This window comes from Ceratotherium simum, chromosome 25 (assembly GCF_057802395.1).
Source record: "Ceratotherium simum simum isolate JZ-2026a chromosome 25, ASM5780239v1, whole genome shotgun sequence".
Lineage (NCBI taxonomy): Eukaryota > Metazoa > Chordata > Mammalia > Perissodactyla > Rhinocerotidae > Ceratotherium > Ceratotherium simum.
The window spans coordinates 7,839,632-7,863,810 of record NC_141924.1 but is presented as its reverse complement, the minus strand read 5'-3'; the positions used below and the strand labels follow the sequence as shown (position 1 = coordinate 7,863,810).

At 45.2% G+C, this 24,179-nt stretch overlaps 1 protein-coding gene across 6 annotated transcripts in view; it reads right to left on the bottom strand.

Moving 5' to 3' along the window:
• The window catches only part of TCF20 (transcription factor 20), a 106,216-nt gene that overhangs the window by 32,720 nt on the left and 49,317 nt on the right, over positions 1 to 24,179 (bottom strand). For 5 of the 6 annotated variants that reach the window (XM_087448814.1, XM_087448810.1, XM_087448811.1 and 2 more), the window contains exon 2: positions 17,917 to 23,643. In XM_087448814.1, coding sequence (XP_087304940.1) covers positions 17,917 to 23,643 — 5,727 coding nt within the window. Of the gene's footprint in view, positions 1 to 17,220; positions 17,329 to 17,916; positions 23,644 to 24,179 lie in introns of those variants that run through there. The other variant, XM_087448813.1, reaches the window with a different exon arrangement.

The window sequence follows — 24,179 nt, the reverse complement described above, 5'->3', positions numbered from 1 at the left end:
ACAACTATCTACTGGGGCTTTGGGGGGAAAAAAAGGAGGAGGATTGGCAATAGATGTTAGCTTAGAGCTGGTCTTCCTCAGCAAAAAAAGAGGAGGATTAGCATGGATGTTAGCTCAAGGCTGATCTTCCTCACAAAAAAAAAAAAAAAAAGGGTTTAATTTCAGATGATATTTTCTGAGTAACTGAAGGTAAAGCTGGAAACCCTTTCTGGAACACATTAGTCTAGACTACTTTGAATTAAACTGATTATTCTTTACTGCCTCAGAGTAATGATTCTACTATCAGGAATATTCTTATAAGATACTAAGGCTTTATCAAAGTGACCCCAAGATATAACTTAAAACTTGCTTTTAAAAATAAATCTCTGCTAGCAAGTTTTCCTTATTATTTTATCATAAAGTAAAAGCGAAAAAAATCCAGTTATGGACACGTTCCAGGTAGTCAGCTGATGTCTCCTGTTTTTGTCTTCCTTAGATTCAGTGGGGTATCTTTTTCTTGGTTCCTGCCTCAAATACAGGTGTCCAAAAAGAGGCAAAGACATGAAATGAGAGAAAGCTGGGTGGAAAGGAGGCTCTCGGAGGTCTTTTATCGAGCCGAGCCATCCAGCAAAGCTTCGGTGGAGGCGGACCCACAGCAGAGGCGCTCTCCGCAAGAACGGAGGCCGACACCCAGCCCTGCCTCTCACCAGCTGTGTGAGCTTGTGCCAGCTCCTTTATTTCAGCCTCAACTCTCTCAACAGTAAATGGGCATAATACCCAGCTGGGGAAAAAGGAGGAGGGTGGAGAGTCATTTAAGAAAACTGATAAGAGCAAAAAACCGCCAAGGAAACCCCTGAATGTGCTGGGCAGTGAAGGAAAAGAGTACTTTTTAAATGACACTTAGGATATTCCTAAGACACTCTATAAAAACTGAGAGGGGAAAAAAAAGTCCCAGGAGCGATCTCACCAAGGACGGACATCCCTTGGGCAGCCAGAGCCCCTGGGCGTGTCTGCGAGGCCATGGGCAGCTGGAGACGGGCAGCAGGACAGACACCCAGGAGGAGCGGGCTCTGAAAATCACCCACTGCTAGGGACTGAACTTGAACCCAGCACCGCGGCCACTGGAGCGCACTTGTTTGAACATTTATCTTTGTATTAGAACAGTTTTCACAGGTCAGACACTGATTAACCACTCTTTATGCCCACCCTCAGCTATCTGTTTTAATACAGACACTTTATTGATAGTAATGTTCTCTCAACATGTACTAGTACTAGTTCGGGGCACTAGTTATTACTTCTACCAACGTAACCCAAAGCTGAAACAGTTTATAATTATCACACATGGACTGAACTTCAACTCTGGATGTGGTGGGCACAGAGACTGGCCACTTACAGTGGGTTTTAAATGTTCTATAATTTCCTAACTCTAATTCTCTTGGGTTTACAGTCTTCAAGTTTAGCAATAAGTTTATGGAGGCAAAACAATACAACATAAAGCAATTCCCCAAATAAAATGCATCCACTTGCCACAACTACGTTAAAATCAGTCTTCATCCCTCTCTTCTATAATATTAAAGTGTTACGCTGGAAGGCTTGGTTTAATTGTTTTGCTCTTGCACAAAATGTATATTGTTGATACATACTCTTCGTAACTCCACTTGTCAAAAAATCAACACAGGTTTCACTAATGTTGTTTCTTCGGGCTAACCAGACCTGGGTTTTTTCCTGGAACAGTCTGCATTTTGTCCTACCCACAGGTACATATACTCTATTAAAATAATTCTACTCAGGGGCCGTCCTGGTGGCGTAGCGGTTAAGTGTGCGTGCTCCGCTGCAGCGGCCCAGGGTTCGCAGGTTCAGATCCCGGGCGCACACCAATACACCGCTTGTCAAGCCATGCTGTGGCGGCGTCCCACATAAAGTAGAGGAAGATAGGCACGGATGTTAGCCCAGGGCCAATCTTCCTCAAGAAAAAAGGGGAAGATTGGCATCGGATGTTAGCTCAGGGCTGATCTTCCTCAACAACAACAAAAAAATTCTACTTAGAGTTTCTTTTACAACTGAGAGGAAAGCTGTAACTTTGTTAAAAATATACCTTTTGTCGAGGGGAGTTTTTCCCCCGTCAAGAAGAAAAGGGATTTGTGCTTCTTAAGACGTCAGAAAGGCAGGGCTCCAAGAGTCTAGGAGGGGTAAGGCAGTAATGAGCATTCAAACCTGAGGCGAGGCTAAACCCAGCAGGGGTAGGAGCCCGCCACAACCCTGTGAGAAGAAAGAGAACAGCCTTTTGTCTAAGTAGAGAGATAAATGCTTACAGACCAAGTTTACAACACTGAAATTTAAGTCACACAAGACTACATACCAGCTTATTTTTATTTTATCCTTTGCTCGAACAGTGGATTGCCTTATAAGGAGAAATGATTAGCTTTTGTGCTTTCTGAATCTAAAAAGGCACCCTTTTAAAGAAATTACCTGCCAGGAAAGTCACTCTTGGTATAATCCTGCTTCTCTCCAAGGCTCATCCCAACCAGGAGTTGGGTCTACGTTTCCAGAAAGCCAATTACAGGGAGCCGCTCATTCACGAGATGCCCGTATCTAAAGTTTACAGTTTCAGTAGCAGAAACGACAAACTTGCTGCCACAACAGGCCTCCTCTAACACGATTTCAAATCTGCTCAGCTTATACTGAAAGTGAAATCTCCAAAGTTCCAAACTCTTCGTTCTGGAGGTCTCTTTCCTTACTTGTACTGCCTCTCTTCCTACTTGCATTGTTCTATCCTTTCTTGCCCAGACCTACTTCCACCTCACCAATCCTCTCATGGTGCTCATCTTCTTAAGTTAAGGTCCCATCAGGCACAGACACACTACGCCTGAAAGTGGCAAGTTCTCCAAGGGCGGGGGCCGCCTGAAAAGGGACAGACAGCGGAGGCACTTTTATCCGGGCGCTGAGTTCCAGCAGAAAGGAACTTTCAAAAACTAGGATGCCTTGGTGTATTTAAGCTACTGCCCATGCAACTATCCAGAGGGTCACCGGTCTCCACATCCTAAAGCTAGCCTGCCAGATCCTGCCAACCCTCTCAGGTGGCTTTATAGAGCCATTTAAGGAGGCGGCAATGTGTGAGACCCCTCACAGGGCATTTCAGGTCACCCCCGCCCCCACGGCAGTGCTTTTTAACCCCCCTGCCTTTTCTTCCCAGAAACCTTGTACTGGAAGGAAAAACTCGGTCCAAACCCAGAACGGAAACTTTGGTCCCAAAGTTAGCTGACTAGCTTATGATTTAGCTTTAGTTGACTAGCTAAACACTGAGTTTTCCGAGTTTATTTCAGTCTGTCACCTGCACCAGCATCCCCCAAAGTGTGTGCCAACAATGCAGACTATGGCTACCACCCGGAAAGACGGAACCTGAAGCATCCCAGGTGTTTCTCATCCCCAGGAAAGTTTAAGAACTACCGGCTCCATCTTCATGGATATGGACATGTTCTTCTTCATTTCCGTTTTAGAAGCTTAATCCCAGAGTAGGAAAATACTCAGCTAGAGGCCAATCCTCACTTCAAGAGATGAAGAAAATGGAAAGTTGGAAGTAACATGACCAAGAATAGAAATCTTCACTAAATTCAACACCCCCCCACCTCCAATTTTTAGATGTCAATCAACTGTCATGACATATCTCATTTTATCCCTTAAAACAACCTAATAGGGTAGTTCAGTTACTATCTCCATTTTATAGGTGAAGAAATTGGGCTGTGAGAGGCTAAGTGACTTGTCTACCATTACAATTTTCCAAGAAGCCAATCTTTATGAATACCTGGGTGAAGGATAAAACGACATCTACAAGAGTCTGTAATCATTACTCCTTGCCAACAATCTCTTCCAGTGTCTTCAAAGACCATCTGTTGGGTAAATCCAAGACTCTCGTTTGCTCTTGCTCTGGTCCTTGTTCTCTGGGCAGCCTGGTCAGTGCACAGTGGCTATGTGATGAAAGGTGGTTCCATCAGATGGGTTTTCTTTCATGTGTAAGATTACAAAGAAGCAACCAACAGAGGATGGGGTAGGCCAAATTATCGAAGGCGTGTGTGTGTGTGTATCATTTCCTGGGGTGCGTAGAGTTATTTTGGAAGGTTTTACATAGAGTCTTCTAGAGTTGAGCAACAAGATCTTGTTGGCATATTCACCTTAAATGGAACTCTTTTTCCCAAAGGAGGGGGTGGGATGGGGTGGGTCTGTGAGAATGAAATTCCCTTGCTGGAGAGGTAGCTCCCCTGGAGGTCATCCGCTGTAATGAGGAAGGGTGTCTGCAACACTGCAAAGCCTCGCCCTGCCAGGGGGTGAAGCTGAAGCAACAGCAGTTTAGAAAGATACCCGCCCACAGCCACATGGCTGCCTTGCACAGTGGTCCTCAGTCTCCACCGTGGGTGCTTAGCGTACAGCCCTGGCCTGATGTGTCACAGCAGAGGAGCAAGTCTTTTCTTGGAGAGTACTTGGTGCAGTGAGTGTGCTAAATACTAACGACTGTGTCCAGCTGTGAGGGATGAGGGGACAGAGGGAGCAACAGTGAGAGAGCCAGGTGAAGGGGCTGCTCAGAGTAGAGAATTAAGAGTGCGCTCCTGGAGGACTGCGAGTTTCAGAGAGCACGACAGAAAGGCTTGGAAAGCAGGAAGATGTGGATCTTGACGGGTGCCTATGACTCCCCGTCACTCCCTCTTCAAATCCCCCAAGTCACTCTGATCTACTGGCAGGTCCCAGTGCACCATGACTCTGGGCAGGTCAGGCCTCTGAAGCCTTCCTGACTCACCTGGCCCCTTGCCCCAGGTAGGTGCAGCTTCCAGTGCTTACACAGACCCCATGCCATCATGGCACTCACACAGCGCTGACCTAGCCACCTGGAGCTGCTCTTAGCTGCAAGAATCTATCCATCAGAAACTCCTTAATTCTGAAACGGTCATACTTCACTTGGAGGTCTAAGAGGCATCTTAGTCTTAACATGAACATAACACATGTCCTGATTTCCCCACCATACCTATTCTTCCTCCAGGCTTTCCTATTTTAAGAAATGGCACCACATTCATCCAGCTGCTCTGTTCCCACTCCTGCCCACATAGGCCACAGGAATTAGCTCCTGCTGACTTCTCCAACCTCATTACCCTCCCCCCTTATCCACTACCATCTCACCACACTTGCTTTCTTTCTGTTCCTCAAATCCACCAAGCTCGGTTCCTCCCTACAGACCCTGTACCCTATGTCCAAAATGCTCTCTGATCCCAAAGGCTGGCTCATTATACCATTCCCACCTCAGCTCCTCAGGGCACTTTACCTGGACCCCCAACCTAAAGCAGCTACCTGGTCACTTTCTATCACACTGTCTTACTTTAATTATGTGTACTGATTTGTTCCTGGCACATAATAGATGCCAACTAGATACTGGCTGAATGAATGACTATACAGTGCTAGTAAACCAGAGCTGTAAGCTGGTATTGGCATGGCCATACTTGGGTTTTAGAACCATCCTCACTTCACAGTAGAGGATGGACTAAAGGGGGTCAAACTAAAGGGTAGGGAGACCAACTAAGATGCTACTGTGGTGAGAAAAGATGATGGTTTGGACCAGGGCAGGTGACAATGAAGATATGAGACAGATTTGAATTATTTAGGAAATAAAAACAAGATATAGTGACTGCCTGGATGGGAGAAACAGGGGAAGAAGAGAGAAGAGTCTAAGAAGGTTCCAAGGTTTTTGGTTGGGGCAGAGGACGGCACGGAACTAGGTAGGGGACACAGCAGTGTCTACATATTCTGGTTTTGAGTGAGGCCAGCGGGCGGCTGGAAAGTCAGGTCTGGAACTTGAGTTCTGAGAGTCATTAGGTCATGTTCTCATACAGGAACTGTTCCTCTCCCTTTTCCTGAGTCAAAGTGGAGGCTGTCCCCTAAATGGTCAGTCTAAGACAATAATCACCAGTGTTAGGACTCTGAGGTGACTGACCTCTGGATCCCACATTTTTGTCTCAAGAAGCACACACTGAAACACACGAACAACCAAACCTCGCACAGATGCCCTCTGTACTGAAGGCAGAACCTGTGGCGACGGTCCCTAGCATACTGTGCCTCACAAAGAACTAGCGGGATAAGCAAAGCTGGTCGATCCATTAATTTTTTTTTCTGAAACTAAAAAATAACATATAGAAAAAACTGTCACTCGGTCTCATAACCAAAACACATTTTAACATCTCTCTTCAATTTGTTATACAAAGATTAAAATTCTAACTGGCATTTTCACAAATGATTTCCAATTATGACGTGCTTTTTAAAATATATACTTTAAATGGCATCCAAAAGCCCACCTCCAGCCACCGGACATTACGTTGCTCACTACACGTCTCTCTCTTAAGAAGCCTGCTAGTCACAGGTTCACCCTGTACCAATCAGCCCTGTGTCAGGACTGCGGTGGGCTCCGGGGCTGACCCAGCCTCTGGAGAACTAATCTACTGAGGAAGACAGTCACAATACATAGGCATAAGGGGAGTGCTGGGGACTTGCTGCCTACAGAATGAGGTGACAGGTGAGCCGGTGTTTAAAATCAATGTGCTTTTTTTTTTTTGTGAGGAGATCAGCACTGTGCTAACATCTGGCAATCCTCCTCCTTCTTTGCCGAGGAAGACTGGCCCTGGGCTAACATCCGTGCCCATCTTCCTCCACTTTATATGGGACGCCGCCACAGCATGGTTGCCAAGCAGTGCGTCCGTGCGCGCCCAGGATCCGAACCGGCGAACCCCGGGCCACCACAGCAGAGCACGTGCACTTAACTGCTTGCACCACAGGGCCAGCCCCCAAAATCAATGTGCTTTGTCATGAATAATAGTGGATTAAAATACCCAGGACTGCCGGGACGTGCAAAGTCTTGTGTCAGCAAACAAGTATATTTTGTTTTTGAGGGGCTGCCCTTTCAAAGCATTAATATATTTTGATTCCTTCCAGAGGGAACTCTACCTAGAACCACGTAAAAGAGAACCATCTGGCAATTATCCTATTGCTTATCTTAATGAACTATTACCCCATCAAACCAGCTTTAAGTAGTTTTTGAACCAAAAAACAAAATAACTTCGAAGCAAACCAAGGACCTACATCTGACATCCATCTGAACCAAAATTTAAACTTCACAGACACTGTTTTCAAAGTCTGAAACCATCTGGCAGCTCCACGGAGCCAGTCAAAATGAATATGCCTGAGAGCTGTTAAACGAACATACAGCACATTTTACTAGAAACTCTTCTACTAGCTGCTTAGTGAAACATGTAAGAAATGAAATGCTTCCAAACTTGGTCACTACAGCTGGGTACCACTCCCATCAGAAGGGACCAGCACCACTTCACACCAGAAGTTTGTTATTTCAGATGGAAATTTGTTATTTTGTTGACCTTGATCTTATGCCTCTCTGCTTACGTGGCAGTTCTTCAGTTCTATTCTCATAAGGCACATTACTTGACAGCAGTATGCTGCCAACATACTCAGATGAAGCGTCAGCTCGTAAGTGTATATAGCCAAAATCACTCCACTGTACCTGGCTTACTGGGACAGGGTTCTATAGGGCTGAATTTTCTCTTCAGTTTGATTTCCACCCAATAATCTAAACGACAGGAATACATCCTCACTAAAACGACATGTGAGGACACCTTCCAGGACCAACACCAGCCCACAGTGCTTATTTCCTTTATTTAAACCACCTCAACTCAAAAGCCTCTAGGAATAGTCCAGTGCCACCAAGGAAACTCCCTGATCTCCGGCGAAGCTAATTTTACCCCTACCAGTCCTCTGTCATCGTCCTATTTATAGATGAGAAAACGTTCTCTGAGAGCTCTCCTAATGCCTCATTTAGGTGGTGCTCCTGAAGAAAGGACTTCCCTACATCTGAATTTTCCAGTTAACTGAAGTTATTCAGACTAGGAAAAAATGCACAGAAAAATGACAACAAACTGAAGAGAAACATTAAAATTCCAAGGTAATGATCAATGGACATAAAACATCAAAATTAATAGGGAACAACAGCAATATCACTAATACAAGAAATGAAATTAAAAAGAAGAATTAAAAATTTAGGAAGAATATCCAATATCATTGAGGTTGTAGGGAACGTGGGCTCACATGTATCTGTGGATGATGATGGCTCAGTATGATACTTTTTGGTTAAACCACAAGATATAATGCCTACCAAAACCACAAAATGGTCACGCTTTTTGACTTAGCACTAAGGTCAACAGCTGGAAAATTTCCCCTGAATAAAACCCCATGAATAAAAATGTTTACTGCTGCATAAAAAATAGTAAATTAACCAGAAACCTCAATGTCCAACATTGCGGCGCAGGAATATTTGGATAAATTACATTACACTCATATTAAAACAAAAAACCATAGATTAATACGAAAATTAAAACTACAAAATTGAGTGAAAAAAGCAACACAGAGACTTCCATCTATAGCACGATGGTGGAGGCTCTCTGGGTTTGAATCCTGGACCTCGGCCTCTTCTAGGAGCATGACGAGACCCATCTCAGAGGGCTGTCTGAGATTTGAATGCGATGATTCACGTACAGTACTTAGGAAGCACCCAGTCCATGTTAGCAATCACTATTACACTATTGTTACATCTAGTAAAATAAGCACATGGACAAAATCTAGAAAAGAGGCAGATTTGTTGGTTATCAGGATTGTGACTTTTATTTATAGTTCTATTAGTTTTACAATATGAATAACATTGTTATTATTTACCTTTATGTAAATAATATTAATAACTTTATAAAAGCTGTTTCATCTTTTCAGGACTCAGGAGTAAGACTGTGAATTTCAACGCCAGGCACAATGCCCAGGTGCCTCCTCCAGACCAGTGGCCAGGCTGTCATGCCTTCTCTTCTCTTGCCCCTTCCCAGGCTTCCTATTGCTTCCTGTGAGTGGAGCCCTCAGAAAGTAAGTGTCCATCCACAGTGACAATCCCAGCCTCAGAGCCCACTGGACAGTTAAGTGCATGAACTTAGTCTAGTCTCAATCCATCACACAAAGACCTTAAGCTACACTCTGGAACTCTGAGAAAATGGGGTGCTATTGGGCACAACACGGTTTTTTCCAGGCCCATAAAAGTAATGTTTCATATCAGCTCTTTCTCACTGTACTTAAATGCAATTTGGTATTCTGCTGTGTTTAGTTGTCAATAATGTCAATATCTTGAAAAAAATTATTAGAAAACCAAAAAGAGCAAATTATCCCTATTGCCCTCGCCCCACCTCCCAATCGTATTTTAGGCAATAATTATAATGATAGCTTAATTTCTTTGATATCTTTTCAAGGTTCTCTATGTGGGATTTTTTTGAAACACATCACAGATCTCATGATTTGCTATTTTACCCCCACTTTTTTGCAACTTGGATTTAAAAGTTTACCAGTTTTACATTTATTTAAAAAGCTAAATAAAAATCAACCAGTCCTTATTAAACAATACTGTACTAGAGACCTAGAGTGTTGACTGATCTGAACACGTATATTAGGCTGAGCTACTTTCATACCTAGTTTCTTCTTCTGTCTGATACGCATTAGCCACAACACGAAACGTCTCCCTTCTCTTCCTCAATCCCCTCTCCTCTGTTATGGTGTCTTACCCACTGCCACCCCACCACCGACCCACTTGCTGAGCTGGAAACCACAGCTTCCTCACTTTCCTTTACCTGCCACATCTGACCAGTTTCTCAATTCTACCAACTTTAAGTTCCAAAATGCTTCTAGTCCACTCCCTCTGATTCCCTTTACTACCGCTTATTCAGCCCTTATCATCTCTTGTACAAATTAATGGCACAGCCTCTCAACCGGTCGGCTTGCTTCTCACCTCTCCCGACATCTTTCCTGAGTTTCCTTTATAAAACACAAACCTGATCATGTGGCTTTACATGATTAGAAATCGCTGGTGGTTTCGCATTGCCCATGAATTAAAGGCTCAATCCTGAGACTGCACCAGAGCCCTCTACAGACCACAGACACTACATATATTAACTGTTTTGTGGGGAGGTGGAGTGTGGGTGTCCTGAATCATTCCGTGAATTGAATTCTTAATTATTTTGGATCTTCCTTATAACGCTGATCTGTCAAAAATGTTTATTTAGGGCCAGCCCCGTGGCTTAGCGGTTAAGTGCGTGCGCTCCGATGCTGGCGGCCCGGGTTCAGATCCCAGGCTCGCACCGACGCACCGCTTCTCCGGCCATGCTGAGGCCGCGTCCCACATACAGCAACTAGAAGGATGTGCAACTATGACATACAACTATCTACTGGGGCTTTGGGGGAAAAATAAATAAATAAATAAAAATTTAAAAAAAATTGTTTATTTAAAAGACAACTTAATTACAGGATAGACTCTCTACTTGGGCCTTAGGTAATCACTATCAAAAACTTACTGGGGCCAGCCCCGTGGCATAGCAGTTAAGTGCACGAACTCTGCTGCTGGCAGCCTGGGTTCAGATCCTGGGCGTGCACTGATGCATCGCTTGTCAGGTCATGATGTGGTGGCATCCCACATAAAGTGGAGGAAGATGGGCATGGAAGTTAGCCCAGGGCCAGTCCTCCTCGGCAAAAAGAGGAGGACTGGCACGGATGTTAGCTCAGGGCTGATCTTCCTCACAAAAAAAACAAAGAAAAAAAAAAAAACTTACCAACTCACAAGAATATTAATGCTTTTATACTTAATGTGCATGGCAGGTTTTATTCCCTTCCTTTTGTCTCTGCTCCTTTGAAGAATCTAGTTCCTGAGAGTGTCCATGTGGGTTAATGCTATTTTCTAGACATAAGTAATATTGCACCTTAAATACCACACACCCTGCTCCTCCCAAACTTGAGTTTCCCACAAGAGTAAAAACGAGGAGAAAATGTTTGTTCCATATGCAAAGCAACTCTGCTATCCAAGAGGCTAAGTTTGGACACTCCTGGGAGGAACCGTTAACTGTGCTAGGATGGAATGATACACAAACTGCAGCGTACTGAGTGAGCCCAATTAAAGGAACCCATCTTCAGCAAAACAACACAAGGACACCATTCTGGGGCAGCCCACAGTACTTGCCAAACATTTCTCTACGTACTTTCCAAAGAGTAACTCATTTAATGCTCCTAACAACCTTCTCTACAGTAGGTGCTATCAGTTTCCATATTTTATAGATGAGGAAGGTGAAGTACAGAAGTTAACCTTGACCTGAGCAAGTGACCAGCTAGGAAATGGCAAGTGCTAGAATTCACGAAGCAGTGTGACTCCAGGGCTCTCACCCAGCGCCACCGCCCCCCGAGGCCCCCCCACCCACACACACAGCTGCTAAACAGAATGGCAAAGGCAGAAAGGTGAGGAGGATCTTTGAGGGCAACTATTAAGCTGACCGGATTTTCCCTCACCCAACTTCTTTCCAATAAATGGGAAGACGGGAAGAAATTGGTCTGCAGTTGCCAGCCTTCAGAGTACTGCAAAATTGGCCTCAGAATGGGGCCAGGGGGAGGAAGCTCCATTTTTCTAACAGTATTGGATAAACGAAGCTGTACTTCCTAAAAAACTGAAGCCCTCGGCAAGGCGCTGCTTTCCGAACGAACCACGCAGACCTTCCTGACAAAGTTCCGCGGCCTTGTGGCCACCGTGCTTGTCTTCTGTTCACACGCCCGTTGTGGGACATGGGCCCAGGGCTCACTCCTGGGAAGGAGTGAAGGTCCCTCCCAGCACTCTAACTTCCGATTTTTATTGGTTCCTAGCAAGGACTCAGATATTTGTTGAACTGAAACAAATACCAACTTTTACGTGCTATTTGATCATGTTAACTCTTTTAACACATTTGCAATAAGTAGTTTAACATCTCAGGGATGAATTACTTGGCCTAATATACAGTGACTTGTCAATATTCTTGTTTATGGCCTTTAGCATTTTCAAAGAATAGTCTACCCCTTATAAGCTTTATTATAAAATCAGGTGTAATCTTTCTATCATCCCTCCACCCCTAACAGAAATAAAGAAATAGATCATAGGAAAATTAAAAGTCTTTCAATTTGTCACAATTTATTCCATAAAGTAAGACAAGCAATAAAATTCAAAACTGCAAATTTCACATGAGATTCCTTAGAATTTAGAAAAACTAAATCTGAAAGAAAATTAACCCTTTCTCTGGAGGCTTAGTTTCAAGGTAATCATGTAGCGATATAAACAGAGATCACACAGATAAGTGTTAAGAAAAATAGGCAATAAGATAATCACACAACTTTCTGCTACATGCTACAAGTCATGGGACTAGAGAGATGAACAGGCCTTGGTGCCTTAATGTGTAATGCAGACTGGCTGTGACAGAAGCATGAGCTGTGATAACAAAGACCAAGTGACTGCCAGAGAGGGTGCTGGTGAGAAAGGGAATGTAAGCAAGTCGGGAGAGGGGAACAAAGACAGAGAATGTGGGGGGCCAGCCTAGTGGTTAAGTTTAGCTCGTTCTGCTTCAGGGGCCCGGATTTGGTTTCCCGGCACCGACCTACACCACTCATCAGTGGCCATGCTGTGGTGGCAACCCACATACAAAATAGAGGAAGACAGGCAACAGATGTCAGCTCAAGGCAAATCTTCCTCAGCAAAGGAAAAAAAAAAAAAAAAAGAGAGAAATGTAGGAATGTGAGAAACGGACGGGGGAGGAGAAAGAGTACAGGGGAAGGACAATCACCGTGAGTGTATTACAGGGAGAACAGGGATACTGGAGTCATGGGCCAAGACCTGGAGTTTAAGGAAGGTTCAGCACGACCTGGGCTGGTGGCAGCATCCTTGCTAGGCTAACTTAAAGAGCACATAGATGGGAATTCAGGGAGCATATAGGATAATGCCTTGATTTTACAGATAAGCAGAGAGGCTAACCAACCTATTTTTGACGTTTTTAACATGCAGTTACATTTTCATAATGTAATCAGTGTACTGATACTTTACACCTGTCGAATCACATTTTTTGTCACAATTTAAAGTAAATTAAGGAGGATGTTAGCCTGTTAGATGGGGGAAAGTAAATTATCCATTATTTAAACCTGTATTAAAAATAAACTTTAAATATAATCTTGAATATACTGATCCAAAAAAAGTTAACCTAAAACCGGTTCTTTAACATATATCGTGCTGAAAAAAAATTAAAAATTCCCCATGGAGGCTGTAAGGAATGGATTTGGAAAGGGTGCTGTCAGCCTAACTGGTGGCGGAGGGGAGGGGAACACGCACAGGCTGGCTCTCCCACGTGTGGGGCAAAGCTGGGACTGCAGTCTCGAGGGACAGGCCAGAGATCCACGGCCGCCAGATCCCTGTCTGCAGCCACAACCCTGAAAACCTTTGCGTTCCCAAATGTATCAAACACGACTCTTACAGACAAGTTACATGTATGCCCGTTTAGAGGCAATTACCACTGTCACACCATCCATGTCACTCAGAGGTCACATATATGCGGATTCACATATATGTAAATAAGCAGAGGTCAAAATCAGACAAAATCCAGAGGACTGCGCAGAAATGAATGGATTCACAAGTTCCACCCTCAGAAAAAGAAGAAAAGCAAAGGCTGTCTGTTAGCACAGGAATGTTCTAGTTTTCAGCAATTTTCAGAGTAGTGTGATACTACAGGGAAAGGAGCTACTGTCTCTTGAGGACTTCATATTATTTTGTTATAATATAATGCTTGTCAAAACACCTGACAAATACATAGGCCAAAATGGATGTCTAATGAAATATATGTGGCCTTATCTCAGTATGACAGGATTGAGAGCATGCCTATGAAACAGACCAAAATTGAATGCATCTGCTGAAACCTAAGATAAAACTTGACTCAAAGTGACCTTGATGAATTGAAACATCATCTATCAAATTCAAGAAGGCAAAGTTAGTGTAATTTTAATTTGTTCTCAAGTATATTAAGAAAAGGAGAATAAAAGCTAGGCAAATAAAACAGGAGAGGATCTTGTAGTCAGTAGAACATCAGCTTAAAGAACCAAGAAGCATAACTTTTTGAATCATTTTTAAAAATCAGCACCTCACTGGGCTTTACTACCTTAGCATGTGTCACTAAAGCCAAGTCAACCTTTATTCTGAGGATAACGGAATGGTATCTTCCTCCCTTTTCTATCTCACTGGGTGGCATGTGAGAATAAAACAGATGTACAAGTATCTAGAAAAATTAAATTCAACATACAAAGCTAATTCTCTTCTAAAAGAGGGATGTAAAATAAACAGAATGGGATCAAAGGAAGAGAAAGTTAATATTTCTAAAGGGCACTGGTATAGTGAGTGAGTACAATATAAGGAAATAAGCTTAAAGCTGCATGAGATTTATTTAACATTGGTCATGAAACTAATATAATGTTATTATGTCAATTATATCTCAATTTAAAAAAAAAAAGATTGGGAGGCCAGCTCAGTGGCATAGCGGTTAAGTTTGCGCGCTCTGCTTCAGCAGCCCAGGGTTCACAGGTTCGGATCTCAGGCGTGGACCTGTGCACCACTTATCAAGCCATGCTGTGAAGGCGTCCCACCTAAAGTAGAGAAGATGGGCACAGATGTTAGCCCAGAGCCAATCTTCCTCAGAGAAAAAGAGGAGGATTAGCAACAGATGTCCGCTCAGGGCTAATCTTCCTCAAAAAAAAAAAAAAAAAAGATTGGTCAACTCTTTGTGTTCTGAAACCTGCTATTAAAGGAGATGGTGAAATCTGCAGCCCTGATGAAGCAGTCACAGAATAGAAAAATCTAAGTTTAGAGCCTCTACTATATAGAAGTGTAGGGAGAAAAATACCTGTTCTTATAACATTTTACCTTTAAATGAAGCATGCCAACTTCTTATCTCTTAGAAAATATGACTAATTTGAAGCAGTTTTAAAACAGTTGAGGCTGTAATTAATGTTTTAAAAACCAAAAACTACTTTCGACCTTCTCTACAAAAGAGCTTAGTGTGATTTTAACCATCTAGTCAATGAAAGCCATGGGGGACGGGTTAAAGAGAGACCGATTTATCATACCCACTGTGTTTGTTCCAATTATAACATTCCAGATTTTCCTTTTTTTTTTTTTTTGAGGAAGATTGGCCCTGTGCTAACATCTGTTGGCAATCTTCCTCTTTTTTTTCCTTCTTTTTTCTCCCCAAGGCCCCAGTACACAGTTGTATATCATAATTGTAGAGTTGTAGCTCTTCTATGTGGGATGCCACCTCAGCATGGCTTGATGAGCAGTGACTAGGTCTGTGCCCAGGATCCGAACCGGCAAACCCCGGGCCACTGAAGCAGAACATGCGAACTTAACCGTTACACCACCAGGCCAGCCCTTAACAGTCCAGATTTTATTTTGGGATCAAAGCTGACAAGTAGTAACCTAAGTTGTCACTTCCTGAAGACACAGATTCCTGATCAGGAATTTTAAAAGGCAGGCCCATTGCTCACCAACCTTTCTGGGATGGAGGGAACTGTGACTCAGGGCGGTCGCATCATTACCGCCTTCTACTTTCCATAAACCAGACTTGGACTGAGACTCAGGATCCAGGGATTTGCTGGACAGCATTTAGCCTGCTCATTACTGGTTACCCATTATTGCTATAGAATGTTCAAAAGTTTACACATTAAAATTACTCTGAGATATGTTATTAATATTCTATGCTGAAATAAAGAAAACACTGGCAGATGGACAGGGACACACACCAAAAAGTAACAAATAAACAAAATAAACCAAACCACTGAATAGTGTAACTTTCAGAGGAAAGCTGGCAAGAAGGCCATCAACTGGGGCAAGATGATGATTAACAGACTACTGAACGGTCAGAATTGACTATCTAAAGAATTTTGTACTTTAGGGTCTTAAATGTTATGTCCCTTTAGGACTTTTGCATTTTAAAATGTCACTGTGTTTAAGAAATAAATCTATTTCAAACTTGGGGTTTGGGAGTGACATCGATAATAGAGAGCGGGAAGGAGGGAGGAAAAAAGACCGTCTGTAGGTGGGGGGGGGCAGGGGTCTTAGAGGGAAAGGCAAGCTCCTTAGGTGACTGAATTAGAATGTTCTAATTTAAAGTATATGTAAATTTCACATTAATTACATTTTGACTATACTTTATAAGTACTCCCTTTTTACCAGACACTTATATATTCTGGGGATAATGCAATGATAAAATATAGTGGGGGAAGGAGAGGTATAAAGTGTCCAAGAATACCATGATTCTGGCTGATAAAATCCTTATTGACTATGATTGAAAGTCATTTGTATATTTGTCAGGTATGATAAGATTTAAATATAAACTAATAAAAAAACCTCTCATCTGATTAAATGTTGCAGACTGAACTATACATTTACACGTTTCCTTCCCACAAAAATAAAGGGATAAATTTATCAGACAAATTCATGAGGATATGAAGAATGGGAGAGGAAACAACACACAAGAGAAATCCAAGTTCTAGAAGCTGCAAATAGAATAGACAAAGAGTAAGTGATTCAGCAGACTGAAAGGAAGGAGAGAGGAACGAGCATAGTGGAGGAGCCATGAGAGAGCCAGCCACCTGGTGGCACAGAACCTGGGAAGACACAGGTGTCTCAGAGCAGGGGATGCAAGATGGGGCCAAAAACTAGAGCATTAACTCAAAGTACGTAAGCTGAGTTAGGTCCCTAACTCATTCCATTTTAACAGGTAACTGTCCCCCCAGAGGGATATTCACAGAAGAAAAACCTCTTGAAAATATCAGAAACGAAGATAAATAAATAAAAGGTCAGATGATAAAGTTGAAGAAAGCATGGAGAAATTAGAACAGAAAGGCAGAGAGAGAGAACAGAATAGGAGAGAAACGACGAAGCCAGAGGATCAATCCAGGAGGTACAACACCTAATTAACAAGAATTCCAGAAAGAGAACAAAGAAAACAGGGAGGGAAATCATCAAAGGAGAAACATGACAAACTTCCTGAACTGAAAGACAAGCGTTCACAGAGGGCGGGATCTCAGAGTAGCCAGCACAAGGAATGAAAACACCTGGCACGAGGCCTCATCATTTTGAGATTTCAGAAACCTAGAGAAAACGAGGAGATCCTCCAACCTCCAGAGGAGACAGACAGAACACAAACTAAGGACTGCAAATCAGAACAGCTCCAGGTCCCTCAACTGCAACACTGGAAGCCAGGGGACAAGGGACTTCAAGCCAGTGAGAGAAAATTATTTCAAATCTAGAATTCTATACCAAACCAACCTTCAATTAAACATGAGGATGGGATAAAGACACGTTCAGATATACAAGATCTCAGTGTATTTACCTCCCATGCGCCCTTTCTCAGGAACCACTAAAGGATGATGCACTCCATTAAATGAAGGTCCCGGCTAGGAAAGGCAGAGACGTGGGAGTTAGGAAACAGCACTCAATAGAGGGAAGAAGTAAATGATAATGATGATGAATGCCCCAGGATAACAGTCATGAAACAGGCCTAAAGAATAAATATTCTGATTGGAAAGTTTGGATTAGAAAGATGTGGTCCAAGAAAATAAAAACATGAATTAATAATTCTAGAGAAATGAAAAGTTTTAGAAGGAAATATAACCATAGTATAGTTCATAAGTATTACACAGTCAGATGTTTAAAAATGAGAAAAAAGGATCAATAAATGAGACAAATAGCAGTAAAAATTTATTGCTTAGGAACAGAGGAAAGTGGCAGAGGATCAGGTTGGAGGAGTGGGAAGCAGGGGTGTCTGTTTTAATAAGCTGCACGGCATTAGATAAAAATAAAAGTTAAACAAATCTTCCAAATTACTTCATTTTCTGTCCATCCTTTGGCCCTAAGGGCTTTAATCTGGAGGAATTACCAAGTGATATGTAAGAATAAAAAGAAAGCTGAAACAAGTAAAGGTAAAAGAAAAGGAAACAAAAAGAAATAACAAAAAGGGCTGGAGAGGGATTTCTGGTACTCACCATCTCTCTGGCTATTTCCAGCGCTTCCTGCAGGCCATAGAGCCTGCCGCAGACCAGGTAGATTCCATTGGCCCAGAGAATACAACCCTCGTGGACCCAAAATTCATTGCTGTCAAGAGGTAGTTCAGGAATTTGTAACTCCAGCTCGGGGCCGCCTTCTGAAGTGGTGGGCACGGAGGGCTTGGAGTCCAAAACTGTCTTTTCGCTGCCCTCGGTGGTCGCTTTTTTACAAGGGAGCCCCCTGGACAGGGACCGGGGGCCTCCGCCACAGTCCTCCGAGCGGTGGCGTCGCTTGAACCTGGGATGGGAGGCCAGGCTCCTCTGCTCCTTCTGTTGCTGCTGCTCTTCCTCCTCCTCAGTGTCCGTCTTGGAGCCATTAGAAGCGCTTTTGTGCCGTACCTTAACTTTGCTCTGCACTTCCGTGGCCCTCCTAGGGGGCGGATTCTTCGGGAGAGTGGCTGCATAATCTTGGGGATAAAAGGGTCCAAAGAGGTCGCCCATGTTCCGGTAACTGGCCCACTTGCCACACAGACAACAAACCAGGTGCCCCATAACAGAAGACTCTGTCACCACAGGTCCCTGCAGCATAAAGGACGAAGCAGGGAGTGCCTTGCTTTCAGTGCTGCTGGGCGGAGGGGTCAGAGACCTCTGGCCCTTCCGACCTCTCACTAATTTGGTCTGTTCTTCCTCTTCTGCATTGATGATTGTACAAACGGCTCCAAGTTCACACTTGTTTACTACATGGATATAAGGGAAAAAAGACTTGTTCTTGGCATCAGTTTTATCCAGTGGCTGGGTGGCATACTTTAGTTTGATCTCAGGTTCTTGGGGTTCTACGATGGGAACTGCTTGTTTGGTTTTTCTCTTCCTTGGCTGTGCCCCAGGCTTTCTTCTCTCCCTCCTTTGCCTCTGCTTTTTTGGCTTGGGCTCTCCATCTGCAGAACCTTCTGGTATCTGAGGGGGCTGAGGGGGTGGAGGCGGTGGCTGCTGTTGTTTCTTTTGCTTATTCACACTACCAATGGGTCTCCCCTTCTTCTTTCCTGATGGGAAATATCCCTTCGGGGGGAAACCTTCTTGTTTGGGGGAAATCGTCACTGTATCGTTCTCCTTCTCTTCAGCCTTGGGGTTTGCCTTTGCCTCAGGGGCCACGATGCCTGCTGGAGGTACATTCTTTGAGTCAGGAAAGATTAAAGGTGTTGCCCCACCCAGGGAGCCATCTGGTCTCCCTTGGTTACTCCCAGGCTTCTGTGAGGTTGCCGATGTCATAACACCAGAGGATTCCTTTCCACCAGTGACTGCATCTGGGTGTGTCTCGGTCTTCACTTTGTCGTCCCCACTGCCACGCCACTCCTCTGAAGACCTTGCAAGAGGCTTCTCTACATTCAGCTCCTGGTTTGTTGGACAGACTAGATCAGATACCACCTCACCTTTTCTCTTCTCCATCTCAGCATCCTGAACAGCACCGCCCCCACCTTCAGGAGGGCCACTCTTCAAAGACAGTATGTCATCGAGAGTGACCGTGTCTCCGCCAGCCTCTGCACTGTTTGAGGATGCACTCCTCCTAATATTTGGGGACGTGATCTTCTGAACTATAGCTTCCAATTTCAATCCCCGCCCTTTCCGTGGGGGCAATATTTTGGTCTTAGCAGGACTTGTGAGGGTAACAGCAGGGCAGGTCCTACTGTCTGGACCCGGAAGGTCCCTGGAGGACTCTCTCTTAGGGATAGACTTGATATCCTGACTGTGAGAAAGATGGGCGTAGGAATTGAACGCTTTATCAGCACCTTCTTTTGATGGGTGAAGGAGGCGCCCTTTATCTTCAGTGTTACTGTTCTTCACATCTTGTGACTGTCTCTTACTGGGAATGGGAGAGATAAAAGAACGGACACGCCTTCTCATGATTAAGGGGTTTTGAGAAGAATGATCCTCTTGACCTGGAAGCCTTAGCATAACATTACTAGGTTTGGATGACTGTGTAGACTCAGCTAGTCCATGTCCATCGGTCTCAAGGGGTGGTCCGTACCTTTTTTGATTGGACATTCCTGGAGGAACACTGCTTTTGGCTGGAGAAGTCTGCCGAGAAAGATCCCAACAAGATTCTTGCTGTAACTTCTGGGAGCCATGCTTCAATTCAATGCCTTTGTTAGACAGACCATCGCTGGACATAAGGCAGCGCCCACCCTCCTGACCGCTAGGGTCATGGTAAGTCCCCATTGGTGGGCCATACATCATACCATCTTTGTCATTTTTCAGAGGGCTCCGTACTCTGTCAAGAAACTGTTGCTGCCTTGGGCTCTTCCTCGGTCCCTCCTGCCTGTGCTGTGCTGCAGCGATTACTCCCTGAGCAGAGCTGCTGCTCCAGTCTTTATATTCCTCTTGTTGCTGTTGGTACATCTGCCTCTTATAGTGGAGCTGAGAATTCAAACCTGCATTGGGGTCCCCATAAGCATGAGCCCGGGTGTTTGTGTGATAAGCAGAGGCCAGGCTCTCTGAGTTGGGAGAAAAGGGAGCGTGTAAAGAACTCCTGTTGGCCCTCTCTGAAAAGGTCATGTGTGGGTTCATGTGATGAGGGTCTCCGCCTGGGCCTCTGCTCCTCCCAGGAGACATCTTCAGTTTTTCTGAAAAGTCATGATACTGAGAAGGTGACCGACCCCTCATGCCCTCCCGACCACCAACTCTGCCGGGGACCCGCCGCATTGGCGTGGGTCTGCTGTCTTGTGGGCCATAGTCTGAGATGGAATCATGGGCTGCCGCTCCAGGGCTGGCGTTGCCTCGGTAAGACTCATGCTTGATGCTAGCAGGATGGCAGTGGTCTCCAGATTTCTTGCTGTTGAAACTAGCTTGGGATTTGGATTGTTCAAAGTCTTCCTCTTTTATCTGCCCACTCTGGGATTTCAGCTTTGTTTCCATGGACACCAGCCCACCTGGAAGAATGACCGACTGACTTAAGGTTGGATTGAGACGTTCATTCCTCCCAAGTCTGGTGTCAGCGCCCATGTGTCCCAGTGAGTGAGCCCCCGGGTCCCTGACAATCTGTCTTAGTGGAGAAATATCACAGATCACTGATCTTCTTTCAGAGAGGGAACCCCCGGGCTCATGGGCTGATGACTGCGGCTCTATTTCAAACTTTCTGGGAATTGGATAGTCAGCCAAATTGATCTGTTTCATTTCAGGAGCCGTGCTGCTTGATTTCCTTTCCCACGGGCCCCAATGGGGGTTCTCTAATAGGGACCCAATGCTTTTGTTCAAAAGGCCCCTGCTAGCTAATTCATTGGTCTGACTAACTAAGACATTAGGTCTCGTGGCTCCTTCTAGGCCCCCCGCCATGCCCTGATGCTCCTGAGCACTCCTAGAGTATCTCCTGTCAGGGTGGTGGTGGTAACCCTGGAGCACTTCCTGTAGGAGGCTGGGGAACTTCTCATTTCTACCCTTTCGCTCCCCATGGCCACTGAAATCCCCTTTATCTTGTCCCGTAGGATACTGAGGAAAGCCACTGACATTTCTTGGCATGGCTGACCCGAAACTATCTTTGTAACTATAGCGCAGGCTTCCAGGAGATTTGCTAGGCTCAGTTCTGCCTATAAAACCAGGGCCCGCCACAGAGTGCCCGCTCTGGCCATTGCCCTCTCCATTGTGGTTGGAGTTGTCTCCATTCTTGTTTCCTTTGCTCCCTACTCCCGGAGGCTCTGGCTGGGGAACTGACGTGTGACTGGTTTCCTTTGCCCCGCCAGTGCTGGGTGGCCTCTGAGTGGCTGCAGGATCATCCTCCTGGGAGCCTTTATCTTGTCCACCAGGCTTTTCTACTCGACTTGTCATGGCTTCCCGGGAGACAATCACTCCAATTGTCTTCTCGTTGACTTTTGGGTTGCCCTCGGAAGACAACGGCGTGTCCTTAGCACCTGGCGAGGCAGATTCTTCTCTGGTTGCAGGACTGGCACTGAGTCTGGGGGCTTCGTTCTGAGCGCCTTGTGCTGGTGAGGAGCCAGCTTTCTCTGAGGCTCCACCCTTGTAGGTGGTGTCAGAGCTGGTGCTCTGGCCACTTAGCTGCCTCACTCTCTCGCCTTGATCCTCAGAACTGCTGGAGCAGCCTCCATCCAGCGACTCTGCCATGGGGGACTTCAGCTGTTCTTCAGGCTGCGAGGAGCCTTCGGAGTTTGTGCAGCTGTCTGTTTTCTTAGAGGATGAGGAGGGCCTCTTGGAGGTCTTCTTCTGAGGTGTCAGGGCATCAGAAAGTAGCATGTGCTGGACAGTATTAGGAAGATTGGCCACTTGAGTACTCAGGGCGCTCAGACTACTCAACCCAGGATCCGTCAGTCGCTTTTCTGGCACTCCTTCTAGTCCAAACCCTTTGAAGCCTGCAGCATGAGAATTAGGACTGGGCATCATTGACGGGGTTGGGCTGAGCTGCGGCATTAACTGTAAAATTCTGTTTCTGGAACCCAGGGGCACACTGCCTTGCCCACACTGGAGATTCTCCCCACTCTGCATAAGAGGAGATGGGGTAGAACTACAGCTTGGAGACTGAACCACAGAGGCAGCTGGGGAAGGGTTGGAAATGGGGCTGAAGTTCTGGTGAAACTGCATGGGAGACCTCACAGGAACCTCGGGCTGGCTGTACTGCCCCACCTGGCTCTGCAGGGACAGCTTGGTGGCAGCGTTGGTGTACTGCATCACATGCTGAGGGGGGTGCTGCTGCTGTTGCTGCTGCTGCTGCTGCTGCTGTTGCTGTTGCTGCTGTTGCTGTTGCTGCTGCTGCCCCTGCTGGGTCCCTTGTGGAATCTTCGCTTGTTCAAAATTTTTCATAGATTGAGGCTGATAGCTGTAATTTGATTGTGTTCCATAAGCCTGTGCATTAGAACCCACATTATGTCCTTCATACTGGGATCCAGCATTCACACTGTAACTGCCGTCATAGCTCTGCCCAGATTGGCTGAAACGTTGTGGTGAAGGGAAGGAGGAGGAGGAAGAGGAGGCGGCAGAAGACTGGTAGTGTTGGCCAAACTGACCCACTCTTAACTGGTAACCAGTAGCCGAGGACGGCAGGGTTGAGGACCGCTGCATTGGCTGCAGATGGGAAGAGCTAGAGGCTGGCTGGCCAGTGGCTTGTGGCAGAGGCTGATGGGACTGGTAAAGCTGCTGTCTCAACTGCTGTACTTGCTGCTGCTGCTGTTGGCTGGAGGCCTGCTGTTGGTACTGAGCACTCCCTGGAGAGAAAGGCCCCGTGTAATCCTGCTGATAATGAGACACACTACCAAGGGCAGAGTGCTGTGCTGGAAACTGGCCCACATGACCCTCACTCCCATACTGATTGCCAAAGCTGCTCCCTTGGGGGGGTCCATAGCTCTGCACAGGCCCAGAAGGCCTTCGCTGAGGAGGCTGCGGGGTTCCTGTCGCCACGGGGTCTTTGTTGCCTGCCATGTAGTAGAAGTCTCCAGCTTCTTTCCTAAAACCCTGGTAGCCCTGATGGCCAGAGGTTTCGCTAGCCATTGCTGCTGCAGCAGCTGCTGTTCCTCGTCGTCCAGCACCACTGCTGCCACCACTGCCGCCACTACCACCACCTGCACCCCCAAAATTCTGGAACATCTGGGCCTGGCGAGGGCTGAACTCTTCTAACCGGGATGAGCTGTGTACCTCCTGTGGGTAGCTCTGCTGGTTTCCGTGGTAACTGCTTTGCTCCCGAAAGGACTGCATACTGTTCAGCAGCACAGCAGCAGGCCAACAGCCCTCCTGGAAATGGAAGAAAAGAAAGAAGAATATTAGACATGCATCTCCTCAGTACAAATAAAATTAAGTCTAGTTGATGGAGGGGAAATGATAATACAGATGCCCAGATGAAGTTAGCTGGTTTGAATTTCATCTCCTTTTATTTCCTATCCTATCCATTCCTGAAAATGCAAATAAGAAGAGAAATGGCCTGAAGAGTGAGGCAGGAGTCCATGGCAGTATGAAAAGAAACACTCTTGGGTACATACAAATTCAATATAGTAAAAAAACTCACTACTGATAAACGAGACCCCCAAATTCGACTGTGTTAAAATATGGAGCTGTGCTGTCAATAAAAAACCACCAATTTTTAATTAAGTCTTCCAGTTATGGTGGGCGGAGGGTGAGAAAAAACACTTGCATTTATTTGCTTTCATGTATTAGACTGATCACTGGACTGAGAATCTCAAATAATGAGGCAGTCACTCCACTGGCTGTCCCCCTCCCAGACTTTGAGAAATGGAACTGGCCTGCGAACAGAGCTCAATCCCTTATATCCA